A 27,800-nucleotide genomic window follows, 5' to 3' on the forward strand; every position below is an offset into this window, starting at 1 on the left:
CATTGTTAGAATATATAACAATTTATTGATTCAGTCAACTGTTCATGTACATTTGGGCCATTTCCAGTTTTTGTTTTTTTGTTTGTCTGAGTTTTTCTTTACTATTATGAATAGAGCTGCTATGAATAATCATGTACAAGTCTTTGGATGAGCATATTTTAATTTTGTTGGGTAAATACCTAAAAGTGGAATAGCTGGGGATGCCTGGGTGGTTCAGTGGTTGACCATCTGCCTTCCGCTCAGGGTGTGATCCCAGGGTCTGTGATCAGGTCCTGCACTGGGCTCCCCACAGGGAGCCTGCTTCTCCCTCTGTCTCTGCCTCTCTCATGAATAAATAAATAAAATCTTTTTTTTTTAAATGGAATCTCTGGATCCTATGATAAATATACATGTAACTTTTTAAAAATCTCTGAAATGGTTTTCTAAGTGTCTATATACTGTTTTGTATGCCCTCTACCAATGTATCAGAATTCCAGTTGCTCCACAACCTCACTATCACTTGATATTGTCAATCTTTTAATTTTTTAGACACTATAATGGGAATTAGATATTATAAATGCATGATGACATTTAATTATGATTTTAATTTACATGCCTCTGATTACCAATTAGGTTGAACATTATTTTTATGTGCTTATTGATCATTTGTATGTCTTTTGTGAGATATCTTTTTCCTATCTAAATTTTTTATCTTTTTATTATCAATTTATAAGCATTATCCATGTATTCTTAATATAAGTTGTTTGTCAGATATGCTGTATCTACCTGTGGTGTATACATATAATCTCCCACTCTGTGACTTGCACTTTCATTTTCATAACAATACTTTTTGAAGAGCAAAAACTTTTAATGCCGATGAAAGGTAATTTGTTCATGTTTTCCTTTTATGAATTATGTTTTTTGGTTCTTATTATTTCACTTATAATTCTCCTGTGACCTATTAGTTATTTTGAGGTGTGATTTTTAGGTTCCAAATACATATTCTTTTGTTATATTTTGTTATTTATTTTTAATTTAACATCATTTTAACCAGAAAACATAGTCTGTATGATGCCATTTAAAAAGATTTAAAGTGGGATGCCTGAGTGGCTCAGTAGTTGAGTGTCTACCTTCAACTCAGGATGTGATCCCAGCGTCCTGGGATCAAGTCCTGCATCAGGCTCCCTGCTTCTCCTTCTGCCTATGTCTCTGCCTCTCTCTGTGTTTCTCATGAATAAATAAATAAAAGCTTAAAAAAAAAGATTTAAAGTAAATTTTACAATGTATGTTCAATTTGTGTATTCATTCCAAGAGCTGAATCTAAGATTTTGATTTTATATGTTAAATTCAGTTTAATACTTTTGTTATTTGAATTGTCTATTTCCTTACTAGCATTTTGTTTGATCTATTAATTACTAAGAAAGATGTGTTGCAATTTCCCATGTCAGTGGTAGATATTTCAATTTTTTATTGTAGAGGTAACAATTTTTTGCTGTACATAGTGTAAGGCTATGTTATTAAGTCCAGAGTTAGTATAGTCTCTTGGTGAACTGAATCTTTACTATAATCCAATCTGATGCCATCTATCTTTCAACTAGCAAATTTAGCCCACTTATATTTATTGTAATTACTGGCATATTTGTTTTTCTGCTTTTAGGGCTTTTGTTTCTTTTGGATTGGCTGTTTTTTCCCCCTTGGTAGTGAATTAGAAATTATGCACTATTTCTGGGGGTTTCTTTTGGTGGTTTGTGTGTGTGTGTGTGTGTGTGTGTGTGTGTGTGATTACTATTGCAACTTTACCATACATACTTAATGTAGCAAATCCAAAATTCAATCACCATCTCTACTTCTTGGATAATACAAGGATCTTTAAAATCTCTAATTACCCTGCATCTAGGTCACATGCTATATTTGCCTAGTATTTTAGCTATATTTGGAATTATTTTTAAATCCACACATTAAATATTGTTTTGTAGATTTACCTACATATTTGCCAGTTTGTTTGCTTGCCATCTCTTCTTGCATCAGACTTTATTTCTGCTGTTCATTTTCTTCTTTCTGAAGTATATGCTTCAGAAGTTCCTTTGGTTAGAATCTGTTGGTGATAGGCTTTATTTTTGTTCATTTGAAAAAAATTTTATTTCATTCTCATTCTTGAAAGATAATTTTAGAGTACAGAATTCTAGATTGAGTTAATTTGCACCCCATTGCCCAAGTATTTTCTGGTTTCTGTTAGTCTAATTGCTATCAGCTATCTTTTGTCTCCTGGTGCTCTTATCTTCTCTTTGTTTTTCACATGCTGATGCTTCTCTTCAATACATCTAGGTTTATGTGTATTACTCCTTATCCTGCCTGTGATCAGGCTTATAGTAACTGATTCTCAGGGGAGATTATTATTATCTGTCTGGAGCAAAGGCAGAGACGAAAGGCTTCACTTTGCAGATATTTCCTTGCCTACCTTTTTTCTGAGGGTGCAGCTCCTTCAAGTGTTTCTGCTTAACAGGGTTTGTAGTTCAGATCCTCCAGTTTGCAAAATGTAAGGCCTAGTCTCCTGCTTCTCAAGTGGCTATTGATTTCCTGAGTGTGTGGTATTGCCTTTTGCATTTGGTGCAGCACCAACTGCAGCATTCACGTATACCCGATCTCTTGGCTTCTGCTTACTCTGAATTTTGCTGACCCTTGTGCCTTTTCTGTAACTTCTTGTCAGCTCAACCATGTATATAAAAGGATATTTTGTGTTATTTATCTGGCCTATGGGTCTTTTGCAGTGGTGGGAAGCTTTTCAGACTACCTAGTTTGTTGTACTATCCAGTCCTGAAGTAGAACTTTTAACAAGTATTTTTAGCTATATTTGGAATTATACTTAGAACTATGTTTGGAGGAGCCATAAAGAGTGAGAACACACAACCTCAGCCTTTTAGGACTTTGCCATCTTGTTGATGAAACAAGACTAATACACACGTGGCCATTAGAGAACAATTCAGGAGTAAACTAGGGAGGAAACAACCGCAGGATTTGTTCAGAGGAAAGAAAGACAGACTGTTAAGTAATTATTGGTGATTAGAACTTTCTGTGCCCCCAGATCACCCTGCATGGGTACCCTCCAATTTTGTGTGTGAGTAGATCCATTTCTGAATATGGAGTTGCGTCAAATATTTAGAATAGAAGATGGAGCACAATAATGGGTCCTAGTAGACCTCAGCCATAATAGGAATGCTGAGATTCTTGCTGATGGGTATAAAGGTCCCAGACTGATAATTAGAAGTTAGGAGCATTTATGCTTCTGGTACTGCCACCATCTAACTGCAAATTTGGGCACTTCATTCCCTTTTCTAGGCCTCAGCTTTCCCATATGTTGAATGCATGTTAGGGTGACTATATTAATTGCTAATACATTTGCATCAGAGGACTAAAGTGTTCGAAGAGACTACCACCAGAGACTCTGAGCCATCATTTATCTTGAAGGAGGAGAATTTCTCTGGGAGGTGTAGGAGGTACAAATTTCCCTCCCCCGATTTTTTGTCTCCCTTCTTCTTGGTGTTTATAAGTTAAGGTTTCACACAGCTTTGATGGCCAGATTGTCTCAGTTGAATTCTCAGAGATAATTGGGTATTTCTAAGGGTAATAATTCAATGCAAGGAAATTATAGTCAATGGTAGTAACCATGAACAACTGACAACAACAAGCACTGGTAAGACAGTGGGTAGTCAAAATGCTTGATCAGGGATAGGGTCAAATTAGTTCTTAAGTTAAAAAGAAGGCAGGGGATCCCTGGGTGGCTCAGTGGTTTAGCGCCTGCCTTTGGCCGAGGGTGTGATCCTGGGTTCCTGGGATCGAGTCCCACGTCGGGCTCCTTGTGTGGAGCCTGCTTCTCCCTCTGCCTGTGTCTCTGCCTCCTCTCTCTCTCTCTCTCTCTCATGAATAAAAAAATAAAATCTTTAGAAAATAAAAAGAAGGCAGAGCTGAGAGTCTAGTAGTATGAACAGTCAGCTCTTGACTGACAGAAAATTTTGTAGTGTCACAAGAACATTCCTTTGGACATATCTAATGTGAGTGCCTTAGGCTGGATACACTTCTAAGTTCTAAACTGATGAGTTCAGAATGTGAGTAGAATAGAGCAAGTGTGAGAAAGAAGGCTGAATGAAGTTCAAGCCCAGAAAAGGGTAGTTTTTTGTTTTTATGTTAAATTCCAGATATTCATTGCCTTTTATGTGATCAACCTTTTTACTACAAGATAAATATAAGGAATTAATTTAGTGTTCTAGTTCATTTGGTTTGGACTGGTGCACAGAAATATGATGTTCAAAGAGGGTGTTGTATATAGGGGGAAGAATTTGAGATTTGGGCTGATAAATTGAAGGATGGATGATATCTATGCAGGAAGACTCCTTGTGGGAGGCATTTCTTGATCTAAGATTTAATGAAAGAGGAAACAGGAAGAAAAGTATCATTCCTTAAAAATCCTAATGTAGATGACCCTTAACATGAAGATGCTGTGAAACATTGCAAGGAAGTCCCAACAAGGGGACCTACTGCAGGAGACTTGTGATCTACTCCCCCCCGCACAGGTGGTGATTCTATGCCCCTTCACCGGCATCCAGCAGACCTTTCCTTGCAGCAACTGGCTGGATGAGAAGAAGGTGGATGGGCTGATCGAGAGGCAGCTCTATGAGATGGTGTCTCTCAGGAAGAAGAGGCTGAAAAGTAGGTGGAGAGGGCCCAGAGGCTGGTGGCCTCCCAGATAGGGCCAGCAGAGGCCGGGATGTCAGACCCCTGGGCAAGAACTCCACTTTGAAGGGGTCTGCTTCTGCTTCTCAGTTCTTCTCTAGAGAGGAAGGGGATGGACCTGGTGGGAAATTCATTTCTCCAAGGTGTAGGCCACATAGAGTTATATGCCTGGCACCAAGGCTGGTTCCCTTGTGACCCCAAATTTGATAAGCTTCTGTGATGGGCTAGATGTTAAACCGGATGGTTCAACACAGTACACTCCTATACACAGTATAGGAGTACACAGTATACATAGGAAACAAGGAGCTCTTTTCCTTATCTAAAACATACTTATAGGCTTTTGCCATTAAAAGGAACATTGAGGTACCCTTCTTCAAATAGCAAGGAATCCTTGGGTCCCTAATATTGGCACCTGTTCTGGTGAGTTTCTGAGAGTGAGCACTATACCTGTATATGATCTGCACTTCAGTCCTGAACACCTGTATTTGCTTCTCTTCCCCACTGGTAACATGAAAAATTCTTTATTCTTAAAGTTTATGGGGCAACTTGACCTGTCTCTGCAGAATTTCCTTGGTCCCTATGGGTCTGGACAACCGACTTGAAGAAAGCTGGTACCAACTCTCCCATCTTCATCCAGATTTATGGGCAGAAGGGACGAACGGACGAGATTCTCCTGAATCCCAACAACAAGTGGTTAAAACCAGGCATAATTGAGAAATTTAGGGTAGGAGAGAAGTGCAATGGGGTGGGAGGGAAGAAGGAGGAAGGAGGAAGGGATGTTAAAGGTATTTGTCATGAGAATGGTTTTCTAAGCCAGATTTTGAATCAAGTTTGAGGACAAAAGGGTGCTACAAGAAATTCAGGGCCCTGCAAGAGGTGCCAGAGTGATCTATTGATTGAATGGGGTATACTTTGGAGTTGTGGCCCTTCACCTGAATCAAACACTTCAGAACCAAACTTAGGAGAAAGAAGTAGGTATGGATGTTCTTGAAGAGCTTAGAAACTTGGGGAATCATTGTCAAACAGAGGTTCCAGGCACATTAATGTCCAGTCACCTGATCTGGAGTGAATGAGAGAGTGAGGAGCAAATCGAAGGGAAAGTGTAAATAGTAGAATATCTTAAAAGAAATTTAGCTTTAAATTTCTGGTGCCATATATAACTAGAGCAAGGTTTGTTTTGCCAACAGAAGTGTGCTCTGACCTTTAGGGGAGAATGATTTGTAATTTTCAGCTGTCTTCCCAGAGCACCCCACTGGTGCTTCTGTTATAGACTGAGTTCATTGCTCTTCATGTATTTGTCTTCCTGGCTAGACTGTGAGCCCCTAGGGAAAGGGCACGACTGCTGTATTGATCTTTTTGTCTGTTTTAGTGCCCAGCGGAGCCCTGGGGCTGTGGGCCTGTGCTAATTTGCAGGGCTGCCATATGGGTTTTGTTACTGGGAGTTTATTGCTTGGAAGATTTTCTTTATTCTGGATCCTACTGTGGGTCAGTTATTTTTGTTCGGTTTCACCAGGCCAGACCGAACCTAGGCCCTACATGGCTGTCTCGCCCTCATGTGCCTCTGGTTGCAAAGGCATGAGAGGATAAAGTATATGAGGGGGACTTGAAGCAAAGCCATCCTTGCTGCTGAAGATGTGGCCCAGAGTGGGTGCCCTCCTGGCAGGCGGTCAGCTGTGAGGATAAACATATTTTACTGGATTATGTCTACCCTAACCTTGTTATTTCTCCCCATAGATTGAGCTCCCAGATCTTGGCAGGTTTTACAAGATTCGAGCATGGCATGACAGAAGGAGCCCTGGTTCTGGATGGCATTTAGAAAAGGTGAAGTGTGCCATCTTGGGGCTTGGGAAGTAGTTGGGAGAGGAACCAGAGTGGTCCCTTTCTAATGACCCTGTCTCGTCAGTTTGCCTTTGTGTCTGTTGGGAGTGGGAGTGGGTAACCATGGGTCTCACAGTGAAACCTGAATTTGGACATAGGACACGGGGACTTCCTGATGGGGAGAGAATCTCCAAAGTAGACTGAGAAAATGCTCAGGTGTTCAGGAGACTTGTATGCTTCCCCAGGCACCTGGCTGCTAGGCAAGCATGGGTCTCCAGGGAGCAGAAGGGATAGATGTTAATCTGGTATTCCATCTTCCATAAGAGTCATCTCTATGGGACGGCGGCCTTGGCCTGCCTTTGAGGAGATAGCAGAACGGGGACCCCAGGGTGTGGTATATCTCTGGTACACCCCCTTGCTCACCCAGAACTTCATTCCAGATGACCTTAATGAACACTCTGACCAAGGACAAGTATAACTTCAACTGTAATCGCTGGCTGGATGCCAATGAAGATGACAATGAGATTGTGAGAGAAATGACTGCAGAGGGCCCAACAGTGCGGAGGATAATGGGCAGTGAGTATTGACCAGCTCTCCATCCCGAGGTAGGCAGTAGAACTCCTGGTCAGCATGCCAGTGGGGGTCTGGCCCACGAGTCTTGTCCACTGTACCTCATCAGGCCCCCTCCAAATGCCAGGTTGCAGTCAGTAGTTCCCAGCCTTATGACAGGCTTGCAGGAGGCATCTCTAAGTTGTGATGCCAGAGCCTGTGGTGGTGGGTGTGGGGGAGGGAGGTGACATGTATGGGTCTTCAGGTGGCTGAGGGATGAGAGGAACCTCCACTGAGCAAGGTTTCTCCACAGCCTTCCTGACGTTAAAGAAGCATTCTCTTCAATTTATGTGTGAGACGCTCCCCCAAAAGGAAAGCTGTATCTAGAAGCCACGATTGGCTGCCCCAGATGAGTCCTCTGTTTCTAATTAAGGCTCATAGGAGAGGAACTAAGCTTTTAATTTGGGGTCCATTTTCCACATTCAAAGAAGTAAAGGGAGATCATTTTGCCTCCACATTATAGTAGCAGAATAGACAAAGACACAGCACATGTCCTGTCCTTTTCCCTTGGCAGACGTTACAGAGTGATCACAGCCTTCTCTCCCGCTGAGTCTGAAATGAGTTTCAAAGCTCTCAATACAGCACTCCAAGCAGACATTAGTAATTGATCAGGATTGGCACTTAACATAATTAACATCTTTGCTATCACTGTGGCAGCTGTTAATTTTTTAAGTGTAGGAATACTGTAAAATTGCAAAGAGTTAAGAATATATAGAAAACAATATCACCCATAGTCCTGATAGCTCTTCTAAATATTTGGATAGTGTCACTTCTCAGACATTTGTACATCCAGTAGAAGCTCTGTATATGTTTGTTAAAATGATTTAAATAGAAGTAAATGCTCAAAAACATAGAAACCCCACAGAGCAAATATCTACTAAGAAATCACCCCACCTATTAGTCTGATTAGGCAATGCTTGCAATTGGCAGTATCTATCATCAACTTTATGGTGGTTCTTCATTTTTAATTAAAAATGTGACCATAGAATATTTGGGTTCAGAAGCTTTTAAAATATCCTGATGCAGTTCAGGCAAGTGAGGAGTTCTTGTCCTGATTATATAGTTTGAGACAGAGTCAGACCTAGAGCAAGGTCTTCCGGCTCCTGGGTCAGGGGCTCTACACTGTCTTTTCAAATTTGGTAATATTTTCTGTGGCAACAAAGAAGTCCTCTACCTGGGAACAAGTAGGTAACAGGATTCTTCCCCAAAATGGGGTATGATATAATAATATAGTCCATCGAGGCAGAGATACACCTGCTCTTATGGATCTGTCCCCTTTGTGTGCCAGAATTGAGCCTGCAGGTTTGAACCAAGTGGGGGGGGGCTTGTCTTGGGACCTAACCACCTCCTTGCTCTTTCTAACCAATTCTCAGGACTTTAGCTCCTCACTTCCTGTTTCTGAAATTACCTGGACCTTTCATTCCTGAGCCTTTTTTTGCTGGTTGCCTCTCAAATTTCACACTTGACAGCTCTGAGCCATTCTCTCTGGTCTGGTATATCAGGGATCCTCAAACTTTCATGTGCTGTATCATCCAGAGGGCTTGTTGAAACGCAGAGCACTCAGCCCCACTCACAGGGTTCCTGATTCAGGAAGTCGGGGGTGAGACCCAGGAATTTGTCTCACAGATTTCTAGGTGATGCTGCTGGTGAGGAACCACTGTGCCAAGGTATTATTTGCTTTTCCGGGGACTGTCAAGTTCCCAAAATCTTGCTGCTGTTATCTGTGTTGTCCCTATCACCTAGGTTTATCAATGAAAACTTTTTTTTTTCATTTGGTTAAGTCCTGGAAACATCTGTACATTGTCATTTTAGTGAAGTTTTCCCAGAGAGAAATCTACCATTTTTACTTAGAATGCCCAAGATGTTCTTTACCTCTACCTCCTCTTTACCTTGACGGAAGCCTGGCTACCCTGTCCCTCCAAATCTGTTTTTCCTCCTCCCAGACTGCGGGACCAGGGGGAGGATGTTTGCCTGACTCCCTCCCTCTGCACTCTCAGACTTGGGGCTCACACCATCTCACGATGTCACCTCAGCCCCGGATCAATCCCATCTCTGGTTACTTTTTTATTTCAATGAAGATGGTATAATGTGTCTCTTGGTCATCCTTCAGACCCCCAACTCCCACCATTGTTCTAGGGCAGTGTATTATCAGTCTGCTCGGGCTCCCATAACAAAATACCACAGACCAGGGGCTTAAACAACAGAAATTCATTTTCTCACAATTCTAGAGAAGTCCAAGATGAACGTGTCAGCAGGGTTGGATTCTTCTGAGGCCTCTCTCTTTGGCTTATAGATGGCAGCCTTCTTGCTGCGTCCTCACACAGTCTTCCCTCTAGTGTGCCCTTGTCTGTGCCCTAATCCCTTCTTCTGTCATATGGATTAGGGTCCACCCATAGGATCTCATTTTAGCTTAATCACCTCTTTAAAAGCCCTACCTCCAAATCATCACATTCTGAGATACTGTGGGTTAGGACTTAAACAAATGAATGGGATGGGGGGAGACACAATTCGACTCCACCCCAGAGATGCCGATTAGACTTTTTGAGGGCTATACCTGAGAATCTGCATCTTCATCAAGCATACCAAGTAATTTTTTTGCACATCAAAACTTCAGAGCCTTTGATCTGCCTCTTTCAATGTTCATGTGCAAAATCCCCTCACCCCCATCCTAGTTTTCATCTACTTTGCTGATCACTGCCCCCCACCTACTTACCCCTCACCTTAGTACCTCACTCAGGATCATCACATGAAGCTCTTCTGAGCAACACACCCTACCTCTGGCTGGGGCTCCTGCCTCCCAACCCTCTCATGACCTGGGTGACACCCCACCCCATCCTGGAAGTCCTTCTAGCTCCTTCTTCCCAACAGTTTCCCTGGCCTGTCTCATGGATGTGTGGAGGATGGAGTTTAGGGACAAATCTTTAATAAGTCATCAAGGAGAGAAGAAGAGGTACTGGAAATGGGCAAGAATGGGCTAGAGAGAGGGAAAATTCAGGAGATATTCTGAATGTGGCTCTGGCAGGACTTAGTGAAAGAATGCTGTGGAGACACAATGGGAAGATGAACTTTCTGCCCAAGATCATGGGAGAAATTGCAGAGGAAGTGCCATTTGAGCTAGGTGTTCTCTGAGTAGGGATTTGACAGACAAGGAGAGATTGGTGAGGAGGAAGAGCATGTCTATAGGTTATACTTGTAAATGTGCATGTAACATTTTAAACAGGGTAAAGATGTAAGGCTGTCACAGCTGTTGGTTTTTGTCTTCTGTGATACTATTAAGGAACCATTTTATTTTTTTTAAAGGTGTTATTTATTTATTTGAGAGAGAGACAGAGAGCTTGAGAGAGAGAGAGAGACAGAGAGAGAGAGAGAGAGAGAGAGAGAGAATGAGCAATTGGGGTGAGGAGCAGAGGGAGAGGGAGAAGCAGACTCCTAGCTGAGCAGGGAACCTGTCCAGGAGCTCTATCCCAGGACCCCAGGATCATGACCTGAACTGAAGGCAGACTCTAAACCAACTGAGCCACCCAGGTGCCCCTTAAAGAACCATTTTAATGAAAAAAAAGAAAAAAGAAAAGTCTCTAGTGAACAGTGTTGGATGGAAGAGCTGTCTGTCCTGGCTCTAATAGCAGTTTGATGTCTTCTAGAGGGTCCCTGGCAGTACTTTCCGGCCCATGTTAACTTGGATTCTATCTCCCAGATGCTTTATCTGGCCCCCATAAACTGCTGTTGTGCTTGGAACTCCCCCATGTCCTCATTCATCTCTACAGGAATTTGGATCTCCGCTGGTGGCAAGTCCCACTTCCCCAGTTGGTACCAGGGTATAGTAAATAATGTGCAGGGCTTCCTAGCAGTTGCTCAAGTGGAAAAGTCTTGGACTCACATAAAATAAGGACAAATTTAAAACCAATTCTCAGGGCACCTGGGTGGCTCTGTTGGTTAAGCAGCTGACTCTTGGTTTCTGCTTAAATTATGACCTCAGGGTCCTGGGATCAAGCCTTGCCTCTACACAGTCTGCTTGTCCCTCTCCCTGCCTCACCCCCACTCCTCCACCCCCGTGCCCCTTACACACATACGCACTTTCTCTCTCAAATAACTAGATATACATACATACTTACCAGTTCTCTGATTTTGAATTGTGTACTCCTGGCTTATTTAAAAAAAACAAGGGCCAAAGAAGCAATTAATGCCATATCTGGCTTTGAGGGGTGACCTAACTGACGAACACAGACCACATAGGCACCGCTTACGATGCACTGCCCTTCCTCAGGAGTTCTGTGAGACACTAGAAGCAATGAGATCTGCATGCTCTCCTGCGTGTGCCACAGAAATGATTATACACCACTGATGAGTGGCCAAGAGACCACTGGTCTCGACTGCTGGAAAGAGGAGCTTCTTGTTAATCAGGCTGAGGTGTAATTTTTAAATTAGAGTACAAGAGGCTCTGGTACTTACCCATCTGTTTGAAGTCTTTCACTGCTGATGGCTAACAATACAATTATTTTTAATGGTCCGTAGGCTTCCTGCCAGGAAGGCACTTGGGACCTCAATGGCTGGTGGCTGGGAGGATCCCCTGGAGGAGATCAGGAGCCCCTAGAACTTCCAGCCAAATGGACCTTAGTGCTCCTGAACAAACAGGAGTGGAATTTCCAGGCAAAGGGATTTGCTACATTCCCTCCCAGTTTGCTCCTGGATTTGCTACATTCCCTCCCAGTTTGCTCCTGGGAATTGCCCGATAGCTACAGCTGAAGAAGCAGAACTGAACTTCATCAGGACTAAGACACTAAGCGAGGCTGGTGTTCCTCCTGCCCTTCTGTGCTTCCACATTCCAGTACTCACTCCCTTAATGCTGTTCATCCCTCTTACTGCCACCAGCTCTATCACTAGGAGCTAAACACAAGAGCATCAGCTTCATTTATGCAGAGGCTGAAAGCTGAAGGCTGAGAAGGCTTAGAATTTGTATCCTAGCAGAGGTGATTGGAGAAGGTAGAGAAGCTCTAAGTTCAGGGGCTGTGGCCCCGTGAAGAGGTGGTGTTGGGGGCAGGAGATGTTTGCAACCCCCTTGGTTCCTGTGCCCTCCTGGTGCCAGCTTTGTGGACAGGTGGTCTCTCCTTGCCCATCGCTCTGACCAGACTTTTGCTGCACACACTGTATCTACGTAGACCCACGGATTTAAGGCCAAATTTAATTTTCAGATGTCTCTATATCTCCAAATAAAAGTGGGTATATTCCTGAGAAACTAATTTGTACACTGACTTTAACTTTTTTGGTGATTTGTATCAATCCGGATATACTTTGTCTTCACTTTAGATGAATCACCAACAGTAGCATCCAATTTTTAAAACAGTGGCTTTATTGAGCTATAATTCATGTACTATACAATTCGTCCATTTAAAGTGTACAGTTCAGAGGCGGTTTAGTATATTGATAAAATCATGCATCCATCACTACTATCAAATTCTAGAACATTTTCATCACCCCCAGAAGAGATGTGGTATCCATTAACAGTCACGTTCTGTGTTTTACTTCACTCCTCAGACTCTGACAACAAATTATCTATTTTTTGTTGTTGTTGTTTCTATAGATTTGCCTATTCAGGACATTTCATATAAGTGGAATCATATAATAAGTGACCTTTTATGTCTGGCTTCTTAGCATGTTTTTAAGATCCATCCACACTGTAGCACATATCAGTATTTCATTTCTTTTTATTGCTAAATAATATCTCATCGTATAGTTAGATCATATTCAACTGTTGTTGGACATTTGGGTTGTTTCTACTTTTTTTGGCTATTACGAATAATGCTGCTATGAACATTCAGGTATAAGTCTTTGTGTGGATTAGGTTTTCATTTCTCTTGAATGGAATTGCTGGGTTATATGGTAACTCTTTGTTTAACTTTTTAAGGATCTATCAAACTGTTCTTCAAAATAGCTGCACTATTTTACATTCCCATCAGCAGTGTGTGAGGGCTCCAATTTCTCCACATTCTTGCCAACGCTTCTTCTTTATTATTCTTTTTCCAGATTATTTTAGGTATTCTGGGTCCCTTTCAATTCAATATGAATTTTAGAATCAGCTTTTCAGTTCCTACAAAGAGGTCAGCTGGCATTCTGACAGAGGTTATATTTTATATGTGGATCCATTTGAGAATTATCACCGTCTTAATAGTGTTAAGTCTTCCTCCAGTCAGTAAACGTGGGATGTTTTTCCAATTATTTAACTAATTTTTATTTTTTTCAACAATATTTTGTAGTTTTCAGAGCATGTTTCTCACTCATTTTATTAAATTTATCATATTTATCATATTATTATGCTCTTTTGAATGGAGATTTTTTGTTTCATTTTCAGATTGTTTATTGCAAAAGAATAGAAATACAATTGATTCAGGTATATTGATCTTATACTCTACAACTTTGCTGAACTCATTTATTAGTTCAAATAGTTTTTAATGGAAACCTAAAGATTTTCTATATAAGATCATGTCATCTATGCATACAGATAGTTTTACTTCTTCCTTTCCAATATGGATGCCTAACTGCTTTGGCTAAAACCTCCAGTACCATGTTGAAAACAAATGGTGAGAGCAAATACCCTTGTCTTGTTTCTGATCTTAAGGAAGGCATCCAGTCTGTCACCATTAATTATGTATTAGCTGTGGATGTTTCATAGATGACTTAATGGGTTGATGAAGTTTCCTTTTATTCCTAGTTTTCTGATAGTTTTCTTATCATGAAAGAGTGTTAGATTCTGTCATATGTTTTTTTTCTGAACCTATTGAAATGATCATGTTACATTTGTGTTTTATTCTATTGATGTGATACATTATATTAATTGATTTTTCAAAACTTGTATCCTTAGGATAAATTCTACTTTGTCAAGGTATAAATCCTTTATGTTGCTGCACTTGGTTTGCTAGTATTTTGTTGGGGATTTTTGCATCCATATTCATAAGAGAGATAGGTCTGTAATGTTCTTTTCTTGTGATGTCTGTGTCTGGTTTGGTATCAGGGTAATGCCGATCTCATAAAATATTGGAAACATTCTGCCTTATTTTTTGGAAGAATTTGAAAAGAACTGGTATTAATCCTTCTTTGAATCCTTGATAGAATTCAGTGGTAAAGACATTTAGGCCTCAGCTTTTCTTTGTGAGTAGTTTTTTTATTACTGATTTAATCTTTACACTTGTTTTAAGTCTATTCAGATAAAGCCAGTTCTGTTAGCCACTCTTTTACTTTCAACCTATTTCTGTCTGTGAATCTATGGTGTATCTCTGTATATAGCAGGTAGTTAGATCTATTATCAGTTTTGCCAATCTTTGTGTAATAGTGTGACTTTTTTGGTGTTTGCTGACAGCTTTCAAACTACACTATGCTTCCCCCTTTCTGCCTGACATCTAGCAATTTGTTAAGAAGACTGAATGCTCTCCCTTAGCATTGGTGGAAACTTGAAGCCATGCAAGTGCTTACCCATGCAAGGGAGGGTCTCAAGCTATTTTTAGACTTTCTTGGAAACCTACCATACTCTCCCAGGAACTCTTCATTATGTGAACGATACATCTTATATTCACTTTTGGTACACGTGAGACATCATCAGCCTTGATATATGAGCAAATATGTGGTGAAAGGACCCATCTTGTCTCTGCAGGATGACCACACTCTGCCTTTTGATTGAAATATTTAGTCCATTTACATTTAATGTAATACTGATATAGCAGGATTTATGCCTGCTGTTTTGCTATTGTTTTTTATGTTTTGTATCTTTTTTTGTTGTTGTTCTTCTATTTTTATACTACCACTTTATTTTGTGTTAAATAAATATTTTCTGGAATACCATTTTATTTCCCTTGTTTCTTTTAATATGTATTTTTCTTATTTTCAAATGGTTTCCCAGAGAATTACAATTAACATCTTAACTTATAATTCAGATTAATACCAACTTCATTTCAATAATATACAAAAACTTTCCTCTGATATGTTTGTTCTCCTCCCCCTCCTTTATGTTACACTGTCTTACAAATTATATCTGTATACGTTATAAAGCCCTAATGAAGTTTTATACTTATTGCTTTATGCAGTTGTCTTTTATATGAGATATGAAAAGAAAATAATTACAAATATTATACGATACCATCTATATATTTACTATGTCATTACTTTTCCTGGTGCTCTTCGGGTGAATTCTTCGTTGCTGCCTAATGTCTAATGTGAAGGATTCCCTTTAAATTTTCTTGGAGGGCAGGTCTACTAGTGATGATTTTTTTTTCAGTTTTTGTTTATCTGGGGATATCTTAATATCTTTTTCATTTTTAAAAATAGACTTTATTTTTTAGAGCAGTTTTAGGTTCACAGCAAAATTGGGAGGAAGTATAGAGATTTATCATATATTCCCTTCCCTTGCACATGCATATGCTCTCCATTATCATCATCACCTACCAGAATGACACATTTGTTATAATTAATGAGCCTACATTGATACATCCTTAGCACCCTGAGCTCATGGTTTACTTGTGAAGAACTCTTGGTATTGTACATTCTGTGGGTTTGGACAAATTTATAATCACATGTATCCACCATTATGGTAATATAAAGAGTAAATTCACTGCCCTAAAAAGTCCTTTGTGCTCTGCCTATTTACCTCTCCCTTCCTTTCCACCAAAACCCTGGCAACCATTGATCTTTTTACTGTCTCCATAGTTTTGCTTTTCCTACTGTAACATTTTTTAACTTTGTCAAGACCTATAATCCACTGATTTTTATCACCTTCTTCTTATACTCAGTTTTCTCTATACCTTGCTCAGATTGCCATTATAATCTACCTCTAAACCTGCTGTTTGTTACCTTTTCTGTCCTTATATCTCTCTATCATACTTGCCTAGATAAACCCTATCCTAGGTAAAGCCAAACAAATGACCTATTCAGTCATTGTAGACTTGCTATAGGAAAACATGCAGCCTTGCAGACTGGTCTCATTTTAAATTCATATATGACTCAGTATATCTCAATTTGTATTCAAGGCTGTCCTACAAACCTATCACTGACTTTGTGGCCACACCTCTGCTCTTCCTCCAGTCTCTATAGTTGTAGTTTCTTGAATCCTAGCAAAGCTAGTACTCTATCTATGCTCTAGTCATTTTTCTTCTTCCTCTCTAAAGAACTTCACTCATTCTTCCCTCCTGCATTATCATTTTCTTTTTCTCTACAGGATCATTCCCATTTATTATGATAATCTAGTATCTCACATATTAAACATTTTAAAATACAACTTCTCTAACTTATACCCCACTCCAGCTATTATTTTTCTTTTGTATTCCTCTTCACAACAGACTAATTGAAAGGTTTACATCCAGGCATCCAGGTACTATATCGACTTTCTCACCTCCTATTCTGTTTTGCTATTGTTTTTTATGTCTCATATCTTTTTTGTGTGTTCTACCACTTGGTAGTATAAAAATGGTTAAAGCAAACTCTTGCTATAGGGCTCTTCCCTCCCTCCACAATTTCACTAAGACTGCTCTTGTCCTTGACATGAGTGCTTTCCATGCAGCTAAACCTAAAGTCACTCTCTTTCCTCAGTGGCTTTTACTACAGATGATCTTTCCTCCCTTCTCTTGGCTTCAGAAGCATGTCCAGCAGTATGTTTCCCCCCACCTTCACTGTTTGCTTCTCATCTGAGTTGCTAGCTTCTCCTGGGCTTGACCTCTAATGTTGGTGTCTCTCTATAATCCTCTCTGTGAGGGATCTCATCTGGTCCCATAGCTTTCAGTAGAATCCATGTGCCAATGATGACCAAAGTCATGTCAACAATCCTTACTCTCCAGACACATATTCAATTGCCATCTTGGTCTCTCTTTATGAATATCTAATAGACACCACAAATTTATAATGAACAAACAGAACCATTGATTTCTGTCTCTAAGCCCATCTTTCCCCCAGGCATCCCTACTTCTTATTGGAAATACTATCTACCTGGTTGCCCAAGCCAAAAACCTAGGAGTCATCCATGATTCCTCTTTCCCTTATTACTTTTCCAATCCATCACCAAGTACTATTGGTTCTACCTCAAAAATATATCTCTAATCTACTGACTTCTCTCCATTTCCAGGGAACCCCTAGTCCTAGGCACCCTCTTACTTTTTTAGACAACTATAATTATTCTGCTAACTGGCCTGATTCACTCCTTCTTCCCCTACAATCAGTTCTCTCCATGGCAGCCAGAGCGATCTTTAAAACATAAACAGAGCAGGCTATTTCCTTGTTTAAAGCCCTCTAATGGCTTCTCCTTGTATAAAAAAAACAACAAAGGAAGTCACACTTCTGACCTTCATCTGTCACACACACACCCCCACCATGCTGGCCTTGGTCCAGTTCTGGACTTCATCTAACCAAGCCATACTGGCCCCTCTCTGTTCCCAGAGAGAAGAACATCCCCACATGGGCTTTGCACTTACTCACCCCCTCTTCTCTCAGAGCTTCCTGTGGCTGGCTCCTATCATTGGCATTGTACCAGACATCAACTTCTTGCTGCAAGCTTTTCTGCGTCTCTAAATCCTCTTCACTCTCTCCCCATACTCCCCTCCCCATTTTCATCCCATTCAGGGGCACCCCTCTCCTATGTGATCTTTCTTGCAGACATTACTGAAAAAACTTTCCTGTTCATAATTTATTATGATTTTACTGTCCATCTTTCCTCTCCACCTACCCACTCTCAAATCTGATGGAAGCTCCATGGGGGCAGGACTCTGTCTTTCTTGCTCACTACTGAATCCCTGTCCAATAAGGGTGCCTAGCACTGCTAGGCTTCAGTCAATAGATATAGGGCAAATGAATGAATGAGTGTGTGAATGAATGAATTTCACTTTCTAGCTTATTTGGAGTGGGAAGGGAGGCTGTGATGTGCAGGGATGCAGGTCCACCTTCTCCAAGGTACATTTTCAACAAAGAAAGAAGCTGCTGTCCCTCCCACAGTGGCTGCATTTGGTGCTTTTCAGTTCTGAAGCAAAGGGGGTTCAGTTCTGATTCACAAACAAGAGCTATCTTACTGGAGAAGATAAGACACATACTACTTGGAGAACAATCTAAGGCAGAGAGTCTGCTGGGTTGGATGGAATCAGGTGTCAAAATGGTTGAATCAGACCCATGGCCCCCAAACACTGCCAACCCCCCTTAACAGTCTCCTGGGGGAGCATATCAACAAAGTGGTTTTAGGGATCCCACCTCTGGAAACTAAAATTTGGGAAGTCTAAATGGGACACAGGAATCTGCATTCTTACAAGAATTTCCCAGGGGATACAGATGCTTGTCCAAGCCTGAGAACCTCTGGTTTGTCTGGGAAGAGAGTCTTGCAGGTGAGCCGATCCATGACTGGGTGAGATGGGATTTTGTGAAGCCAGGGAGGCAGCAGGGTCAGCTCAGGCGAGACCTGAGGGGGTAGTGGGAAAAAGGGAAGAGGTGCTTAGAGACAGGAGCAATAGGGCCAATGCTGGGAGCAAGGGGAGGTCAGCCACTGTGTTCTTTTCTCTACCTTACAGTGGCCAGGTACCGTGTGACCGTGTGTACTGGAGAACTCGAAGGTGCAGGAACCGATGCCAATGTCTACCTCTGCCTTTTTGGTGATGTGGGGGACACAGGGGAGCGGCTGCTCTACAACTGCAGGAATAACACCGACCTGTTTGAGAAGGGGAATGTGAGTATAGCCATGTACCAACCCCACCCCCCTTGTCCCTGTCCCAGGTCCCATCTCCTTGTCTTTCCTGCTCTGATAGCGATGCTGGGTCCCAGTCGTCAGAGAGGATTGTTCAAGGGAAGAGCAAACTAACATGCATGATAGAGCCTCTAGGCTCCTGGGACTATCCAGCTGGGACCTGAAGAACCACCCTTTCAGGGGTCATGGTCCCCTCCACACCCCTAAGCTTTGAGAGGGGGGCAGAACAGGAAGACATTTGCGGGTAGGAGCAGCACCTTTCTTCCCTGGGGGCAGGGGATGGTCAGGCAGGGAGGGATGCTTGGCACCTTGCTTGTTGACTGGAGGACACAGGCTAGTGGAAGGCTGGGAACTTTGCTCTTTCCGCTAGACATGACCATTAGGGGCAACTTGTTCATTTCCTCTTTGAAAAAGAAATCAAGAAAGACATGAAATATGGGAGTGGAAGAGCTGGGTTCTGCCCCTACTCTCTTTATAGATGTGCAGGGTGGTCCCCTTGTTCTTCCCTACCTGTTAAATGAGCTTCCTGGGGAGGCCGCATGTGGGGCAGTAGGGAACATGCCAAGCAGATCTGGGGGCAAACTCAGGGTGGGGCCAGTTGCTCCATTTCCCCAGCTTTAGTTTCCCCATGTCTGAAGTGGGGAAGAGATGCCTGCCTGTGGCCAGCTGATGTGAGGATTAGGGACACAGATGCACTGCCTGGCCTGCATCACAGGGTTGGTGCTTGGTAGAGTCATTGTTGCAATAAAGTGAGGCTCAAAGCGCTCACCAGCTGAAGCGGTTCGCAGATCAACCTTCCAAAAGTCTTGGCTCTCTCCCTCCTCTGCTGCCCTTCCTTGGTGAGGGTAGCCAAGCCTTGGAAATTGAGTGGAGGTCTTTGTCTCTGGCCACTCCAGGCTGGCCTGGTTCTTGGGGTCATAGAAGGTTATGATAGTAAAAATAATCTGAGAGTCGTGGGTGGATCCAGGTTCATTTGGGGAGGGACCGAGGGGGTGACTTCACGTAGATATTTACATTTCCTCTTTGCCTTCCACCCCCACACATGCTTTCCTTCTATCTCCATCCCACTCCCTTATCCATAAATCCCACCCTTGTGATCCTGTTTCTGGAGGCTCCCAGGTGTGCTCATGTGGGCTTGGTAACTCTCAGCCCCTACTGTACTCCTGCTGCCCCACTGGCAGGCAAAACTATGAAATTAGCAAGACCACTAGCGCCCCCGCCAATCAGTCCTAGCCATGCCCCTCCTGCTATCCTTCTGTAGCAGGAGCCCGAGTTGATTAGCCAAGGAACTAATTCATGATAAATGGTTACTGATGGTACCAGCTTACCGTGTTCATCCTGCTGGGAGATTTGCCTTTTAGAAAGAGATCATAGAGAATGGTCATGGTGTAACCAAAAAAATACAGACCTTCCCTGTTGGGAATTTGACAGGGAATGACTTCTCAGTGGAGGCAGTTGGAGGAGGAGTTAGACTTTTCTTTCTAGGTATCCCTCAGCCCACCTGTGGAAGATCAGTAGCCCAACCCATCAGCCATGGCTTTTCTGAGTCCTGGGCCTGTGTCTTTCCTTTGGTGTTTGGGTCCCAAGGGTGCCACTGTCCAACTAGCCTTGCTGTGTTCCCCTCTGAAGGCCGATGAGTTCACCATTGAGTCAGTCACCATGCGGAAGGTGAGGCGGGTAAGGATCAGGCATGACGGCAAAGGCGGGGGCAGCGGCTGGTTCCTGGAGCGGGTTCTGGTGAGAGAAGAGGGGCAGCCCGAGAGTGACAACGTGGAGTTCCCGTGTCTCAGGTGCGTAGTCTGGCTGCTTTCTGTGTTCTCTAGCTTCGGTCCTGGGCCCTCCCCACACCACGGATCTGGGAGCAAAACAGTGGCTTAAGGTTGTAGCTGGTGCAAGAAGAAGTGGCCCTGCTGGTGGCGCTTAGACTTGTGTCCCCATTGTACCTATGGGTGATGAGCCAGTGTCAGGTGTCCCAGTGCACTGCTGGGATATCTATTTAAGTACCAAAATTTCATGACTTTTTAAAGATACAGTATGACAGTTTCAGAATTTAACTGAGTTCCCTCAGATTATTAATACCTGCTGAATTAAACTTTTGAATCAAATGTGATTTTTTTTTACCATTTGGATGGGCCTTTACCCACATCTGTTCCTGGGAATGTCTTTCCAAGATACCTTATTTTGTTTTCATTCCCTTTCCTGAACTTACTAGTGAGGTAAAGTTTCTTTTCTCTTTCTTCTTAAATATTTGGGTTTCTATCATAACCAGTTTGGGGTTTCATCGATTTCTAGAAGATACTGACAGAGATTTTTTTTTTCACCATCAAGTTGGCCATTCCTATTCAGTGGCAACATCAGGGAGGTGTACGCAGTATTCTTGGCTTGGGGCTTTGGACCTGCCAGGCTCTGCAAAGGATTCAGCCTGCACCCATCAACAAGGTGCTGCATGTCCAAGCTCACTTCTTTAGGACTGGCTCAGGCTCCGTGAGGGTGGCTGCGCTAAGGGCAGTCTTCCTTGGAGTGGGTGAGGACAAGCTGCCCAACAGCCCAGCCCCACAGTGGATGCATTCTTCTTCCTCTAACCATACACACAATTGTACTCATGTGTAGGCAGACACATTTGCCACAGCTGAATTGCTTACCACCTCCATAAGCTCAGGAGGAGGAGTTTCCCAGCTATGGAAGGCCACTAGGACAATCCCATGGGACAATAATAGTGAAACATTTTTGTTCATGACAAAGACCTCTACAGTCTTCAAAGTCTAACCACTCTAAGTATTACAAGGGATTACATTAAAAAGATAAGAAATGACTCAGACAGCTCTAAGTGAGTGGCACTAATGGACAGAGAGAAGCTCACAGTAGGGGCTGGGAAGGCTGAGGAAGCCTTCTAGGAAGAGGGCTGGGAGTGGAGATCAAAGGGTAGATGGATGGCGACAAGGGAGGTAGGTCATGCAGGCTGGAGAAATGGCATGAAGCATGGACCGAAGAGGTGGCTCATGCAGAGACTGGTGAGGAGCTGCCTGGCACCTAAGGATGAAGGATGAGATGGGAGAGTTCTGGCCTCTCTCCAAGTCCATCACTAACTCATTTCCCCCCTACTGGGCCAGGAGGCTGTCTGGCTGGAACGCTCAGTGGAGCAGCCTTATCTCCATCCATTCAAAAGATATTTATTAAGCACTTGCTATATGCATTTGCTCCCTGACCTCAGATGTGTATAGCTTAGAGGGGAACTAAACAGTAAGCAAGTGAATAAACGAAGAAAGCCATACTTACGAACCATGAGGAATGGAATGAAGGAAACACACGATGGTGCGGAGCTAACAGGAGCAGTGACAGTGACTTAGAGATGGAGGCTCTGGTTAGTTCTGTCTGCAGAGGAGACAGTTAGGCTGACTTCCTGACGGACAGAAAGGAAAGTGCTGGGGGAAGAGCTTGAGGCTTCTAGAACTTCAGTGAAACCAATGCAGGTAGTCAGAGTAGAAGGTCATCAGGTGAGGTCAAGGTGGACAGAGGCCAGGGACAGGTGGCCACTATGTGGCTTTGGACAAGGAACTTCCATTTTGGGAAGCTCCCTCTGCTTCTGGGGGGAAGGCAGGCTATAGGGGGTCCAGAGGAGAAACAGGGCCTGGTAGGAGGGTTTGCAGGGCCCGAGATGGCACGCAATAGTTTGCTAGGCTGCTGTAATAATGTGCTACAGTCTGAGTAGCTTAAACAACAGAATTTTTGTTTCGTGGTTCTGGAGGCCAAAAGTTCTAATTCAAGGTGTCAGCAGGGCCGTGCTTCCTCTGAAGGAGCCCGGAACAGGATTTGCCCCATGCCTCTCAGCTTCGAGTGGTCACAGGCATTCTTTGCTTGAAGATGGCCATCTTCTCCCTGTGTCTTCACATCATTTTCCTTCTGTACACATGTGTCTCTGTGTTCACATTTCCCGTTTTTATGAGAACACCAGTCATTTTGGGTTAAGGCCTGCTCTAATGACCTCATTTTAACTCTGTTACCTCTAGAAGGACGCTATTTCCAAATAAGGTCACATTCTGAGGTGCTAGGTGTTAAGACTAACGTATCATTTTCAGGGCACACATTTAAACCCATAACATGGCAGCTTGGCCCTAGATGGTGGCAGTGGAGGTAGAGAGATGGGGCTACCCTAGAGACAGATCCTAGAGGTAGAGCTCATAGGATGTGCCCACAAGAGAGAGGGCAATTGGAGACCTGGGCAGAGACTGTGCTCCCTGCTGAAGAAGGGAGCTTGGGGAGGAAGGGTTGTGGGGAAGGGGCTGGGCTGGACTCTGGAGGTTTAGCTGGGGCATTTTAGGTTTGTAGGTTTGAGATGCTTGTGAGTGGAGTAGGCTGAGTCAGGCCTTGAGAAATAGCTCCAGAAAATGAGAGCATAACGATAGAATTTAAAGTCAGGGAAATGGATGTGGGATCCTTCAGGGAGAGTGTGGATGAAGAACTCTGAGGACCGAGCCCTAAGGCAGGTCAGTAAGAGGACAGGGATCCTGGAAAGAGGATGAGGAGAAAGCTGGGATGTTTACACTGCCTACAGTGCTCATGCATGGTTCAGGAATAGCGTGGGACCAGGAGTCTAGCTACTTCCCTGCTGTGTGGCTTTAGGCAAATTTCTTAACTTCTCTGGTCATCTGCACCTTCCCAACCAGCATGTGTCTTACAGTGATGGTAAGGGTAAAATGGGGTTGTGCTTGGAAAGGAGCCAAGTCTGCCAAAGACACCAGTGATTCTGATTGCAGGGCAGAGGGCAAGTCAAGGCCCTCAAACACCCTAGAGACCTTCCTGCCCCCAAACCCATAAAGCATTCATGCATCTTTAAGAAAATGAATTCCTTTGCCTTGGTTGAGGCATGTGGTGGCATTTACTGACTCAGGACCCAGGAGGACTTTGAAGAACCTGGAGATGGAGTGTGCACTCCCACGCTGCTGCTTTTTTCACCTGAACTGTTATTTTAGCTGCTTGGGGGAGAACAAATCAGGCCTCTTTATCACACTTCTCTGCCAGGATCAGGTAGTGTGAGTGTTTCAGCTCTGGCAGCTGTGTGTGTGTGTGTGTGTGTGTGTGTGTGTGTTGTGTGTACATGCATGTGCAGATGTTCACGTTTCTTATGAGCCTGAGGAAAGAGCAATAAAATCACCAACAGAGGCGTTCACCCAAGTGTCTGAAGCTGAAAGAAAATGACTATATTTGGAAATATTTATTAATACCTTCCAGTTGGAAACTAAAATGACAAACCACTGTGTCCCTTTACTGCTGGAGTAGCCTGGTGGTGGGTGAGTGGTAGAGAAAGGGCGCATGGATTTCCCAGTGCCTGCGGGGCTGCTGGCTTCCATTCTTGCCATCCCCAAGAGGGTGGCTGGGCCATACCACCCCGTTCTCTACAGTCTCTGCTGTGGGAGCTGCCGGGCGACCTCCATGGGACAGAGGGGGAGACTCCTAATGGGTTGATCAGAGGGGCCCTAGGCAGTAGTTCCTGCTCTCAAATCTCTCTCCCATCCCCACCCCTCCACCTCCACCATTGTCAGTGCCAAGAATTCTGCAAATGCATCCTCCTGTCTTGGAATCCCAGATAACTTTGGTGTTCAAGACACACAGCACCAAAGCCCACAGTGAGTGTGACTACTCAACCACTGAGTAACATTTATTATGAGCTAACAGCCAGCAGGCAGCAAGGTCCCATGGGAATGTGAGGGTGTATTGGCAGGGGTATTGTGGTTTAGGGAGACCTGAGCTCCGTGTCGGGAGGGCTGGGGAGTAGGCAAGGCCTTGGTTTCCCTGATGGGTTCTGTGGCCAAGGAGGTACCTCCCTGCCAGGAGTATGACAGGGCTGGGTTGCCAAGACAAGCTCCAGGACCAAGGCAAACGGGAGACACTGGTCAAGAGGTAAGTATCTTGGCTTCCCCAGGATGCTGGAGAACATTATGGGCATTTCTTCTGCTCCATCACCTGTATCACAGACCCTTGTGAGTACTAAGGCCTGGGCATCTCATGCTTGCACGGTCATCTGATTTCTCAGGCTGCATGCCCAGGCTCAGTGGGGATGGTGCTTTTTGGGTGAACTGGTCCAACATGTTGCCCCAAGAGTGGATGACCAGCAGAGAGCTGGAGCCACAGCCCACTCTGGTGAATAGATGAGTCACTGCCATCAAACCTGGCCCCGTGGGGTCCAGATCAGCCTCTCCTTATTGACAAATCTCATTCCTCCTTGAGGACTCAGGGCAAAACCCCTTCCCCACAAACTGTTCTCATTTCTTTAAATTCCTGTTGCACTTACTTTGCTCCAACAACCATCCTTGTCCTGGTCTTCCATGCCTTGGCTAGTCTATTCCAGCTTCTCTTTTTAATTAAAGATTTTATTTGTTTGTTTGTTTATTTGAGAGAGAGAGCATGAGTGAGCATGGGGAGGGGCAGAGGGAGCAGGAGAGAGAGAATCTCAGGTAGACTCCTTGCTGAGTGCAGAGCCTGGCATGGAGCTCAGTCTCATGACCCTGAGATCATGATCCGAGCCAAAATCAAGAGTTGGCCGCTTAACCAACTGAGCCGCCTGGGCGCCCCTAATCTATCCTATCTTCTTAACTAGGTGGTAGGTTCTCTGAGGGCCAAGCCTCTTTTCTGCCTTCTCTTTCTCCCCAGAACCCCCAGCACAGTGCCATCTGTACAATAGATTCTCCCAAAAAGAGACGATTGTTTTTGCTGATAACAATGACACCGATATTCTTGGCTTTCAAGATAGACTCTCTACTGCGGTTGCCAATGTCCTGCATGCTGTGACCTTCTACCCCTCCAGCCTCCTTTCCTCACATGCCAGCTACTCCCTGCCCCCAACACCCTGCTGCCTTCCATCCACAGGGGCCTTCAGGTCAGCTCCTGGAGGCCCTGCTCTGTCCCAACGTATGCTGTTCCCTTGGGAAAGCACCTCCCTTTTCTCCCAGCCAACTCCTCGACATCCTTCCAACCTCAGCCAATATCACCTCCTCAGGGCAGTCCTCCCTCTCCAGTCTAGTGGGGACTCTTTGTTCTTAGCTTCTGTAGAGCCTTTTCCTCTGCCGAACTCACGGTTCTGACCTCCCTGGTGACTCTGCAGGAACTGTGCGATGGTTGGCGGTGGACCACTCAGAGAGCTAACAGCCCCTTGTCTACCCACCAGGTGGCTGGACAAGGATAAGGATGATGGTCAGCTGGTCCGAGAGTTGCTGCCCAGTGACAGCAATGCAACACTGAAGAGTAAGTCGTCCTGATGAGCAGGTGAGGTGGTGAGTAGGCCTCCGGTGAGAGAGGCACCTTCCCCTTGCTGCATGGAAGTAAGCCTTTGGAACAGGCATGTGCTCTTCCCTTCATTCCCCCACCCCCACCCCAGGGGCAGCAGTGGGGAGGGCGGAGAGGAAGAGGCTCTGAGGGATGATCTGCAATTTTCTTCGCTGTCTGGGCTGTGTACACAGTCTCTTTGTGGCTTTGGATGTGGGGCCCTGAGCACATCTAGGGCTCTGTCGATAAGAGCAACAAAGGCAGTACCACTAGCCAACAGGCGTTCTTATCTCCCCTTAGGCACAGGCAATGCAGATCTTTCTGATGAGAAAATGGAGCACCATCTGCATGGTGCCCTGTTTCACGATGGGGCTTTAGGTCCACATTAGAATTTCAGTCCTGGCTCAACTGTCAACAGCCTTGAACCAAACGTGTAACCTTCTAAAGCCCGGATCCCTAGCTTGTAAAGCCAAGATCAAAGTCCTTAGTGACAACTCTACATATATAATGTGCTAAACACCGTCTGCAAAGCTTGATGCTCCTTTGCCTCTGTTTCCGCACCCATTGGATGAGAAACTGGACAAAACGGTTGCCTTGGGTCCTTCAAGGGCCCTGTACTTGCCATTCTTCGAATGCTTACCTGTTCTCGGAGCGTTCACACCTTTCGGGCAGGCCATGCTGGGGTTAGCATCCCAGTGTTGTAGATGAGGGGACCCGACAGAGAAGAAGGGAGCCCTGTCCCATTGTGGAGCTGCTTAGAGAGCACAAGGGCTCAGCTGCTGACCCCCAGCCCTGTGTCCCACCCCAGCTGCAGACCACCCTTCTGCTCCAGCCCTTCCCACCTGCCCTGCACTAACCTCACCTCCCTCCCCACCTCTCACCTTGGTCCATCCAGACTTCCGCTACCACATCAGCTTGAAGACGGGGGATGTCTCTGGGGCCAGCACAGACTCCAGAGTTTACATTAAGCTCTATGGGGATAAATCTGACACCATCAAGCAAGTTCTTCTGGTCTCTGATAACAATCTGCAAGACTATTTTGAACGTGCCCGAGTGGATGAGTTCACCCTGGAGACCCTGAACATCGGAACTGTAAGTCCCCTTCCTGAGACCACGTGACATGGTCTCCCCCACCCTGCATATATCCACATGTGACTACACACACGCACTCACATGTGCACGCACATATCACAACCCCCACATGCACACACACCACATGCATATGCATCCTCACATGCACACAGGTGAACCCATTTTGAAGGGAAAAGAATGCCCACTTGGGGGTAGGAGACATACATTGTTATCTGGCTATGACCCAGAGCAGCAGAAGCTATGTGGACAGTGGTTAAGCTTCTGCAGTCCCTTCAGGGATGGAGTGACTATTTTTGGTGTCTGTGGTCTCAACATTTCCTTTACCTACAGAGCCAAGACCAGTGTAGGTGGGTCCCAGTGTCTTGGAGAAGGGAATGCTGGCACGCAGGGAAGGAAAAGAGTGGCTAAAAATACTTCCCAACTCCAAACATGACTGTGCATCTGAATTACGCTCAGGAAACTTGTTTCAGTGCACACCCTGAGCAGCAAGGGAAAGATTCTGCCTTTGAAGGTGGCACTTGGTCAAGGCCCCAGGTAGCCCTGCTGCTAGCAGCCTAAGCTCTTCATCTGGAAACGCACAGATCTAACCCCCTGGACTATAGTTTTGGAAACTTTT

General features: G+C 44.2%; 1 protein-coding gene across 1 annotated transcript in view; it reads left to right on the top strand.

The window, feature by feature from the left end:
• LOXHD1 (lipoxygenase homology PLAT domains 1) overlaps positions 1–27,800 on the top strand; it is a 166,911-nt gene that overhangs the window by 60,065 nt on the left and 79,046 nt on the right. Inside the window, exons 9-16 of the mRNA XM_025428987.3 lie at positions 4,548–4,683; positions 5,271–5,431; positions 6,442–6,528; positions 6,966–7,101; positions 18,660–18,814; positions 20,462–20,622; positions 25,995–26,071; positions 26,988–27,184. Of these exons, the coding sequence (XP_025284772.3) occupies positions 4,548–4,683; positions 5,271–5,431; positions 6,442–6,528; positions 6,966–7,101; positions 18,660–18,814; positions 20,462–20,622; positions 25,995–26,071; positions 26,988–27,184 (1,110 nt within the window). The remainder of the gene's footprint in view (positions 1–4,547; positions 4,684–5,270; positions 5,432–6,441; positions 6,529–6,965; positions 7,102–18,659; positions 18,815–20,461; positions 20,623–25,994; positions 26,072–26,987; positions 27,185–27,800) is intronic.

The sequence above is a fragment of the Canis lupus genome, chromosome 7 (genome assembly GCF_003254725.2).
Source record: "Canis lupus dingo isolate Sandy chromosome 7, ASM325472v2, whole genome shotgun sequence".
NCBI classification, from domain to species: domain Eukaryota; kingdom Metazoa; phylum Chordata; class Mammalia; order Carnivora; family Canidae; genus Canis; species Canis lupus.